This window comes from Bactrocera oleae, chromosome 2 (genome assembly GCF_042242935.1).
Source record: "Bactrocera oleae isolate idBacOlea1 chromosome 2, idBacOlea1, whole genome shotgun sequence".
Classification (NCBI taxonomy): Eukaryota; Metazoa; Arthropoda; class Insecta; order Diptera; family Tephritidae; genus Bactrocera; species Bactrocera oleae.
The window spans coordinates 1,113,478-1,125,449 of NC_091536.1; the positions used below are offsets into that span (position 1 = coordinate 1,113,478).

The following is an 11,972-nucleotide window of genomic DNA, read 5'->3' on the forward strand; positions in this document are numbered from 1 at the left end:
GATTTAATCCAGTTTTGGTAGTAAGACATATGATTAGAAGAAATATATTATCTCTCAATTTCATTAAGATACCTCTTAGAATGACCAATGTCTGAGGTATTAAGGCAAGCGAATCTCAAGAGCACAAATTGTCATAATAATAAAAAAATTTGATTCTCATTTTGACAATATAACATTGGAATACAAAGGTAATGTTATGCACCAAATTTGTTTAAAATTGGTCGAATAGTTCTTGAGATGTAGGATTTCACCTAATACTATATTGGAAATGCGTTGTCTTAAAACTATGTTTTGCCATTCTGATGTTCGACTTATTAAAATTTTGTAATTTTATCTATGGATAGTATTAATGAGAGCCAAATTTGTATCTTCAAGTAAATGACAAATTTTATTAAGAAATGTAGTCTGTGTTTTAGTTACAAATATATTTTGTTCGTACGATTGGATATTTGTTCATGCCATATATACCTAAATACATACATATGTATGGTTCATGTCAGTATATGCATAAATATTGAACATAAATCATTACATGATTAACAAGTAATATAATATCAACTAAATATTTCTAATTGTTACACATATATACGTAAACAAATAAATACATATAAATTAATTTTTGGACAACAAAATTTATTTGGTTTCTGGGACTATTTTAGTACATACATACACAAATACTTAGGAACGCAACCATTTTCTATGATTTAATTATTTGATAAATTGTTTTATAATTATATTTATTCTTTCTTAAACATTATACACAAATAATAATTTATTGTAAATAAAATAAATTAGAGTAAACCTACTATAGCTAAATTAGTCGTGTGAAATATATGCCTTATAATTATTTAACCCTTTACATTTTACTAACTCAAATCTACAACTCGAATTTTAAACCTATAATTACAATATTATTTACAATTCTATACCAGCGCAGCCAGTTTTATCTAACAAAGAAATGAACACTCGATTCTACTTATGAATGCGCGTTTCGCGCCATATGAACGAAGAGGCCGACAGGACCGTCACACTTCTCGCCGCACATGTTGCATTTGAAAACATCATCGCAGCTGTGATAACCCATGTGAATGGTGTATATCACGGTATCTTTGAAGTAAATATCACAATATTTGCACTCATATATAGTGCCAGTAGCCGCACGTTCACTTGCCGTTACGGTTGAAGAAGTGCTAGAACTATTTGAGCTATTTCCCGACGACGAGGCGGTCGAACTGGCGTTGATTTCTTTAGCGGTAAGCAACGTATTATGCACAAGCTCATCACACTCTTTGGATGTTCCTTCCACTTTAGCAGTTGAAGTGGAAAATGGGGTCGGCAATGATGATGGGGCAGCAGATACTAGTGCATCGGTATTTGTTTGATTGAATGTATTCTCTTCGTTCTCTTCTGGCGATTGTGACGTAGACTTTACTTGCAAAAAGGCATCGAGCTTCAGAACTCGTCCTTTCCGTCTTGCAGCACCATTGGTGCTAACAATTGGCGTATTGTTAGATTCGTCTTGAAGTCTTATATTAGAGGCAATGACGGGAGTTTTCCGGTTATCCGGGTCATCTTTAACTGGTGAACCTTGTGATAGATCCATTGCTGAGTCTGTTGATTTTCGGTCATCTTCATCTTCTACGTCGTCTCCTTCCTCCTCATCAGCCTCATCATGAGTCGAATCATAGACATCTTTATTCGAGTGAGCAGTCTGTAGTTGCTGCAATGCTTTCTCTCGCCGGCTGGGTGACATTTGAGCTAGGACCACGGCTTGCTGTTGGGCAGCTAACATTTGTAAGTTTAAGTTCCAGTAGGGAAAGAATGCCATATTGGGATTCTGTTGGAGTAGCGTAGCGAGTGGTGGTAGTAGATTTGTCATAGACGCATTTGTATCCGTAATAGCGGAATTAGTAGAGGATGTTTCAGTATTTTCGTTTGGCGGGTTCGGTTTCTGCTGTTGAAGTGTATTTTGAATTCGTTGTATATTTTGAGAGAGCTGCTGTGGTTGTTGCTGCTGTTGAGATAACCTTTGTGAATATATAGATAGCTCAGATATTGAGATTGGACTCTTTGCTGGTGACACAGGCATCTGATGGTGTTGAGTTGGTAATGAGAATGATTGTAGACTTGTCGAAAGCTGCGCTTCAGACAATTTAAAATCGGTGCTGTTTTTTTGATTCTGCAGCGATTTTACTGTCAAGCGCTCATTGACGTTGCTACTGTTGGCATTATTACTACGTTTGCTGCTAGCTGATGTGGACTTTGATTTAGGACCGCGCCGTGTGCCATACACGTCAATAACAACCGATGGATTCGGGACACCTTCTTCATCTAGCACCAAACCTGGCTTGTGTTCATATTTACGTAGATGTAATTTAAAAGAATGACAGTATTTGGTGGCATAATCGCAATCTGCACAACGATACTGATAAACGGAGGAGTGCGACTTACGATGGGAATTCAACATCGATTTATTAACACAGGTATACGAGCATTTATCACATTGAAAGGGCTTCAGATTTTTGTGTTTACGTATATGATATTCGAGATGATGCTTTAGCTCCGTTACGAATGGGCATTTGGGACATTGTAGAATCTTGTCGGGTTTCATATGTGTTCGCACATGATCCCAAAATTGAATTTTTGTTACCCAAATTGCACCACAGGTCTTGCACTTGTAGTTTTTCATTTTGCCATGCGAATTGTAAAGTGGGAACCTAATTGATTCGTCGTCTCCTGATTCGCCTGCATACTTCATATCATCACTTGAATTGGACTGCACATCCTGGTCTTTTTCCAGCGAATTTATAGTTTCGGCGCAAACAGCACTTTGAGGTTTTGGCGACTTAGGCGGCGTAATATCCATTGGTGGTGTATTACGTGGTGTTAATGCGGTCTGCAATTTCTCACTTGAGTCCATTGGTGTTGTCATTTGTGTTTGATGCGATAGAGGACTAGGGGTTTGAGGTTCCGTTCGAATATTACTTTGTGGCAGGTGACAATAATATTGGGATATGGAAGGTATAACCGCTGATGGTAATCCGGGCGGCGTAAGTGGATTGAAACCAAGTGGTAGATTCGAGGACGTAACTTGATTGTGTGCGGCTGCTTGCTGAGCTTGTTGAAAGTGCTGTTGATAATGTTTCTGCTGTAGTAACTGTTGCTGGAGACTTCCATCATATAGATGTTGCATACTGTCTGTGTTGCTGGGGGACGGCGTCATCGCTGATAGCGTATCCATAGCGGATATTTGATGTGAAGTTTGTTGGTTATGTTTTAAATAATTTTCTAAGTGTGAAATAACATCTACATTAGACTCTGGCGACTTCAGCTCTTGTTCCAAAGATGGACTTGTGGTTCCTGGCTCCGTTTTAATATTTGTATTGGCAAACATACTGTTGTACCATGCGTTGTGTTGTTCGTAGTTAGCCGATGTAGCCTGCATGGTGTCCCAATTTTGCATATTGTCACCAAAATATCACCCTGTGCATTTAATCTTACTGTATGAAATATGCAGCCTGTAATGAAAAACAGAAGAAAATGTAATTAGTAATCTGTAAGCAACGTAAGGCAAGTGTGTTTAGTAAAAGTCCGCAAAACAGGAGAAAATTAATAATTTAGCTTTGACACGCTTATTGCGCGTGCGCTGATTTTTCATTTCCATTCTTTTTATTATATTTTTTTATTTCTCTTTTTCCATATTTGCCACCCTTAAATACTGCCTGCAAGTAGAAAGCAATTTAAATCTTTTTGTTCTCTTTCTTTAGGGCTGGGAGGGTGGAATATAGTTCTCATCGCCATTATGCCACTCATTTTTATGTAAGCCCTCCCGTTCCGCATGCCATGTGCGGCGGCAGACAGTGACTTTCGCATCGTCAACAGCATCCAAGTTTCGCATCGTTGTGACTCAAATACGAGTTCGCACAAAAAGTGAGAAATGGGAAGACAAAAAAGGCAATAAAAATCGAAATTTACTGCCATTTTTAGCACGCGTTCAGAAGCCTAAGGGGAGGGTTTTTGGTAGTTAGCCTAAGTGGGGTGTAGTCGAGGGTTAACAGTATATTCCGCTTATGTTTGTAATCGTTTGCAACACTATGCTTATGCATGCTTATATGTCAGTATGTATCTATGTATGTGCCTACAAAAGTAGTTAAATACATAAGCGTTTTATTTATGTTTGATGTTTCACAATGATGGATAAAATAACTTTTTTGGGGGTTGCACAAATTTATATATATGTATATATAATCTTTTATGTAACAATAAAAAATAGTTTTTCATGTTTTTTAACGTATTCCCAAAGGGACGATTTAGTTGGCTTTGTATGTGTTCTGAATTGTGATTGGTGAGGTTTGCGTTCCGTTAAAAATGGAGGCTTCATCGCTAAGTGGTATTTACGTACGTTCAAAATCTCTGCGTTTTCCGGTACTTTCTAATAACAAATACGTTGTTGGTTTCCGTTTCGGCAGCGATCTGCACTTTTGTAAGAACTCATTGACACTGACTGTGAAAATGTTTATCCGCCGCTTATATGCAAATACCTTGAACCGCTGGTCCTTTCTAAATATCTGTAGCCAAATACAGGTAAAAATCTAAAATGCATACACGCGTTTCTGAACAAGTAGGCATTCTCGTGCTCTATTTGCATCAGAAGTTCAAAAGAAAATAATGCATTTTGAGTATTACAGGTAGCACCGCAGCGATTTCCGTAATGTGGGTTTTATTAAAGCATTCAAACGGTTAATCTGCCTAAGTCCGCCAAGAGATTTTCATATGACCTTAAAAACGCGATAACCAGTGGAATATGGTTGTTCAGAGGTGTTGCAGCAAAACGAATTCAAAAGATACCAATGTTTTGTAGGTAGATATAATTAACTTTTTATCGTCAAATCTTTATAGTTCAATAACAATAACATGTGTTACACAAAATAGGGCAATGCATCCTTAGGTAGAATAGAAAGCAAAGACGTTAACTACATTGTTTTCTTCAAAGTTGACTTTAAATGTCAAACAAAGCTGCAAGTTTAAAAGTTAGCTAAAGTCACTCTTCACCAAAATATCTAGACAAACATACCTACAAATTTACTGTTTGTGCATACGTGCGTAACATTTGTTTATTCACAAACATGCGAAATTACTTTTTGATGACAATAGTCATACCCACAACACAGAATCCTAGTGAGTACAATAGAAAGCTACTGATTTCTCAAAAATCTTTCACGAGTGATCTAAATTACTTCATTATTCTACTCGGGATAATGACAGTAGGTTAAGCCCGGCAATATTAAACTTTTTCAATGCAATCTTAATTATATGAAATATAGAAACTGATTTACTATGTCCTAAATTACATTAACTACTAAAGCGCTAATAATTGCAAACCAATTTATGTTTATTAGTGATCTAGACAACCTTTTTACAAAATTTGTGGTGAAAGTAATTATAAAGGTAATTTGTGACTGGCTCTTAAATAATCGATAAAGCAGGAAAAGCTAACACTCAAATCCAGAAGGAATAAATTGTTTTGTGCACTGTAGTTTTTTTTTTTAAATATTAAAGTGTTCAAGTCTCAACGCATACATAGATTCATAAAAACATATATACATACATATGAACAATAAAACATTGCTTTGCGGAAATTTGCAATATGCGAAACCTAATTAATTGCTATTTACTACACAACGGTAAAAATTCAGCTCAAGTATGCAGCTAGTATTTGTGTTGCGAAAATTTTTCCGTTAAGAAAACCCATCAATAGACACCGCCAACAATAAGAAAATTGCAACAATTGTTAAGAATTGTAATACATTTACTCCTCTATTTTATTGAACATCTATTTATTATAAAAATTAAATTAAATTTTAATTTTAATTTAAACTTAGTATTTGACATTTTTGTGATTTGTATTATCCAAATAAAATCAAGAAAATATATACGAATGGTTCTACGCAACTACTATATACATATGTACATATGTACGTATGTAAGTACGCTCGTTGCAGAAATCCAATTGCTCAAACACATATATACATATGTACATATATACAAGCACTCTTTTTTATATGTATATACAGACTTACATACATAAACACTCATTGTACGTGCGCTCTCTCCCACCGCCCCAGCATTCGTCCTCTTTGGCGGTGCAACACACAAAATTTGCATGCCTCGTCTTCTCATTTTTAAAGGCCAAGTGTAAAATTAATATTTGCACTTGCTGCTGTTGTACCCTGCTGGTCGGTTAAGCTGCTACGAATGTGTTTATATTGAAACGTACATCCGCGCACACATATCTATATATCATTATATATGCATCTAAATGCATTTACGTTCATATGCATGTATGTATGTATTGATGTACATATATGTTTATGAGCATGTGTAAGAGAATAAAAACATGTGCCGCTAATTTTTAGACATTTCAGGCGATAGAGAAGGAACTGTTGCCAACAACTAAAAATGGGAAATGGAAAATTTTTATGGATGCATTTTTTGCAAGTTATATTGCTTAGGAGCAACAACTCTACAACTGACGTCGACTGACAGCGATATTGATAGCCAAAGTTCTGTTGGCGATGAAACGAACAAAAACAGAACAAGAGGCTTTGTTAGCGATTGCATGTCTTCTTTTCCTACCTCCACTAAATACCGTCATCGCATGCGCAGGAAAATGCAATATAAGAGTAAAAATAACAATAAAACAAAATTTCGTATATTTGCCTTTGTTGCAGTCTGTGTTTGCGAAAAATTTGGAAAAGCAACTTGTTGTTTATACTAATCGACAGTAAAAACGGCAACAGCATACACGGTATTGGCAACCCAATAGCAGCGGCATCAGCGTTTATTTTTAAAAGAAACAAAAAAATGGTTAAAAGGAAGACAAATGCAGGCGGCGACAACATGGGGATTAAGAAATTTGGTGTGCGCTGGAGGGGAGGCAATATGGCGGTTTATGAAAATCAGCGATATCGATTGAATTAGGTTTTTATTTGTGTTTGTCTAAATCTACATATAAAAAATTTAGCAAAAATTTCAAAACGCTCGGTTATAACAGCACGAGTAGCGCAGGAGGATCCACATGCATGCGGGAGCGAATAATAGATGCAGCCGGCAGAGATTTGGATACAATGCCGATGCGGGCAAGCGAGCGTCGAGAATAGGGAACGATAGGTTTTCGGTTCAGTTTTTAGCAAATGCGCAACAGTGAGTTGCAACGCAAAAAATATATTGAAATAAATTGTTGAAAATGTATGCACCGAGGCATGAAGTGCTTGCCACCGCACTCTCCGACCCCTGGTCCAAAAAAATGTAAGTGTAGTAATTGTGCAGAATGGTGTACATATGAATTCATTATTTATATTATTCTAACTATATACATTGGCTTATACATACATTTGTTCATAGATATGTATTAGTATATTGCTTTAGAAAGATTAAAAAATTAAATTTTTCTTTTTTGTTTATATTGTGGCCAACGGCGACTTTGGGGAGGAATTGAAAGGAAATGCCTAGTGAATTTTCTAGAAATAAATACTGTGCATAAAAATAAGCACATTTTGTATTCTTTATCGGCTGCTACTTTATTATAAAGTCCATTTATATAATATTAACAATAGTATATATAAGACAATGCTTGAATTAACGCCTGTATCATTTATAGATATATAGATAGATATATAAATAAGCTTAAATGGTGGTACGTTTTGACTTTTAATTTGTGTTACTATTCCCAAAGGTTTACCCAACAATATAAGTATGATAATAAAAAAAATTAACAGTTAACAAGAAAATAATTTAAACCAGTTTGGATTACTTTCTACTTAAAAGCCTTTGCCTTCGGCTTTTAAATGTCAAGGTTGAGATATTTAACTTTAAATTCGGTAGTTGCTCAGGTAAACAAAGGGATTATACGCTTATGTATTCGAAATATACCATACATATGTTTAAACGAAGTATAAAGTGGTCCATATGTAAGTGCTTAGGTAAATATATACGTATCTATTTATGCGCAAGGTCAACTGATAATAACTTAAGAGTTAGGAAGGCGTTATCACATCCTAATTTAAATCTCGAAAAAAATTTTAAGTCATGCATATTATATATTTATATTAGCTAAATGTATTTTTGTCAACAAAATACATACACAATAATCATTAGCACATTTGGTGCACTTGACATTCAACAAGCACAATACACTTTTTGTGATATACTTGTAGTATTTTTTGTCAAACAGCCTAAATGTTTCAAAAACTAGACAGAAGCCCAGAATTCAAGATTGACAATTTAAAAAGACTAACTATTAAAAAATTAAACATATCGTGTGTGAAAGAAAAGTGCATAGAAATTTTATGAATATGCAGTGCAGTTACACAAAGAAGTAATTGACGTGTGTATTGGTAAATTTTGAAGGAGGGACAATGGAAAGGCGGAAAAATTGAACGCTGCCTGCTTATTTGCAAGATTGCTAAAACCGATTAAATTCAACATGATTACAATCATCACCATTACGATTTTTGTGGCCATCTTGATAACGATTACTCTGATTGTAATAATGAGCGTTATGATATTTCTAATCACTGTCTCACTTTTTTTATAAATTTGTCGTCTCGGTTGAACGAAAACTCGTACGCTTAAATACTTATTCCTCTGTAATGGTCTGTCCATTTATCAGTGTGTGTTAAAAATAATTAAGTATTACATATTTACATTATATATTAATACAAGTGCTAAACTGAAATCATACTTGTCTTTTATGTTCTTACTTATGGCTACCTTTAAATCTTCTACATATGTATTTACAAAAACACGTAAAAGTTATTCTAATTAAGAAGCAATTATTTTGTTGATTTATTGTTAGTTAGATGCAGGAATCTTAAAGCATAATATTTCATATATCTTGAACTCATACATATGTTTAAGAGTCGTTTATATATATATATATATATATACAATATTTACCTGCAAATCTTGTCGGCTGATAGTGAATTCTATTTGTATACTCCAGCAAAGTAAAATTGTTGCATTCAGTTTGTTCAATACGGCGATATAATAAGTTATTGAGCAATACTCTATTTGCTGCAATATTAAAAATTGTGGCAATTTGACGAACCTAATTTTTATTATTTTCGGAGGGTAGCGTGATGTGGGGCATTTGCAACTTCCAATTTACCCGATTCACGATTTTCACACTACGAATGACACGCGCCACTTTTTAGCCTCTATACAATATCTGTTTCGAAAATTACGCATGAGCAGAAATTGAAAACACGTTCTTCTTTGATACAGTTTCACAATAGTTTAAATAAAATAAAAGTATATTCAACAATTACAATATTAACTCACACACTAAAAATTAAATATTTTATGTTTTTTCGTCAATTTACATTTCGCCTGTATTAATAATAGTTTTCATTATAATCAGTTTCAAGTGTTTATAAAGTCTTAACCAATTGGAAGATTGCGGATGACGCGAATCCTTCTTGCATCGAGGCTCTGAGCACAACTAACTGATTAGATGCTCAGTGCCGCAAATTGTAGACATGAAAATAATTTCAGAATTCTGTTTTGAAAAGTATAAATGCGTAAATGTCAAATGCATACTCACACATAAGCAGACTCCCAACAATACAGTCGTCTGCACAGATGCTGCATTGATACATTTGGGAGAGAAATTTCAGGTAGGTTTCTAGTTTGGCAGTTCATTGCATGGCGAATGCATTTCCATTCGATACAGTGTATCAAGGAATAATAAAATCACATAAAAATAAAATCAGTGTTATTTTTCTAATTGAAGGAGATGAATGGCAGAATATTAAACCATCTCCAAAACCTACAAAATATGCACAATTAAAACCTTTCGCGAAAGTTAGACAAATTTTTTGCTTATCGTGATATACTACATCATTATCTCAGTTTATATAAGAAAGCTCAACAACTTGTTAAATATTATACCAAAATCCTGTAAAATATTTAAAATGACAGAACTCTTTCGAACGAACTTTAGTATCAAGGCATGAACGTAATAAATTTTTAAAAATTTTCGTAAAGCCAATCTATTATACTTATTGTAATTTTTTATTCTATTATTTTGAAGTTTAATAAGAGTGGGAGGTCTCCTTATTATTTGAATGAGAAACTTTGTGACAGATGTAAAAAAGGCAATTTTCTAATTTTATTTAATAATGCTTTAGTCTTCTTTTAGCTTCTTTGAAAATAGTGCACTGTACTCTCTTTTGCAATATATGATTATATTAACTATCCCTATTCCTTTCTCAATTTCTATTCGTTCCACAGAATAGTATACCAGTAATCGTGTGTCATTCGGCTCTCCTTTGCAGATATGAAGTTAGAAGTGTTTGTATTCAGTATATTTTTGCTCTCTCTCAATTTCCCTCCCTCATACGATGTTATTATTTACATCTTTATATACATATGTACATATCTGTGTATAATGACTATATGTTTTTTATGCATACTCGTTAGATAAGTGCAATTTTTGGATTATCTATCTGTAAGTCTCTTTTATGGTACGAGTATACATACATATGTACAAGTATAATTATAAAGGCATACTTATGACTATCAAATTAATATTCAATATTTAGATTTTTTACAATATGCATAAAAACTTGCAATTCTTGTGACTTTAGTAAATTTTCATTATCTGATTAGGAATATGTAAAAGTAGTAAGGTTAGTAGGATGATCCAGTAGTATGTAGAGTGATCCGAAAAAGCAATAAAGATAAACGGGATATATGTAAGTTTATCACTACTCCTTTCTATCAATATGCATATGTAAGTATGTACAAATGTATGCTTACTTCAGAGCAAAAAACACAACTTTTGTTTAACTGGCATGAAACGGATTTCTGCCTCTGAAATTTGAACTTTTTCAACGAAAAAAAATGTACTTGTTATGGTCGAACCGTTAACACCCGAAAGAGTTAAAATTAGTATCCTTTAGTTCGACCGCTTTCGAAAATGGAATATAAAGCCACAAAGAAACCATGAACATAGAAAATATTCACGGGCAGACACCACTTAATGGATTTTGGTAAAAGTGCAGGGTCACCTATTGTTTATTGTTCTTTTTACTGAACGCCGGAAAGGGTTAAAAAGGAAAAACCTTCGCATTCATATTTGAATGGGATTTTTCTTTGTTAAAAAATAGCAAAGCAATAGGATTCATGGAAGCAGTATCCAAGGATAGTTAAAAAACGATATTCACATAATCAGCACTATTTAAGTGCTTAAGCGTACATTTAAGTAAATCGTTGCGTACACACACCCTTAGATCTGAATTTGTTGCTAATATGCTCGCAATAAGCATGTAAACCTGAAAACCTATAAAACCATTGTTTCCTTTAATGTAAGAATAACTAGTAATAGTACGTTCATTTAATATGTAGAGCGTGTCCTTTGAGGGTCTTGAATTTATTACTATGTACATATATGTGCTATTCTTGCGGGTGTGTTGTTACTTTACATCGCTAGTCGAAGAAGTAGCAAACAATATTTTAAACAATGACGATTATATTAGATGACAATAATAGTCGGCTTATTTTTGCCCGCGAGTGGCCATGCATACTATATAGATATGTACATATAGTTTAGGCATAAGTGCTCTTATTTGCTAACTATGCTTTCTGCGTTCTATGTGCCATACAAACTATCTATGCAGATACACACGTACATACACAAATACATGCAGAACAGATATCGGATAAAGTCGTCAAAACATACCTAATAGCTAAATAAAGATTAAAGTATGAAATTATTTGCAAAAACCATTCTTCTTTATTAAAAACTGTTCTGGTTTATCTTCACTTTCCCATGACCGTCCAAAGTATTTGCAAGACTCTTTTACCTATACTAATGTGCTACAATAATATTTGCACGGCGGATAGCGGCCAGCGGTTGGTGGTTTACGTATGCTAATGGTAGGCACATTCATCACTGTAGCGAAGTGTGG

The 11,972-nt window shown here is 34.2% G+C and overlaps 1 protein-coding gene across 2 annotated transcripts; it reads right to left on the reverse strand.

Moving 5' to 3' along the window:
- Positions 1-361: 361 nt before the first annotated feature.
- On the reverse strand, positions 362-9,493 carry hb (zinc finger protein hunchback). Of its 2 annotated transcripts, none has more exons than XM_036373698.2 (2): positions 8,959-9,493; positions 362-3,518 (listed from the first exon to the last, which is right to left on the reverse strand). In XM_036373698.2, the coding sequence occupies exon 2, from the start codon at positions 3,461-3,463 to the stop codon at positions 977-979; it is 2,487 nt and encodes an 828-aa protein (XP_036229591.2). In that variant the 5' UTR covers positions 3,464-3,518; positions 8,959-9,493; the 3' UTR covers positions 362-976. The 2 variants fall into 2 exon arrangements, with proteins under 2 accessions (XP_036229591.2, XP_014098544.2); XM_014243069.3 differs by lacking the exon at positions 8,959-9,493 and adding an exon at positions 4,403-4,512.
- Between the last annotated feature and the right edge of the window lie 2,479 nt (positions 9,494-11,972).

What these genes read in the sequence shown, in the direction of transcription:
- hb (XM_036373698.2), bottom strand. Translation starts at nt 3,463, where the DNA reads ATGCAAAATTGGGACACCATGCAGGCTACATCGGCTAACTACGAACAA.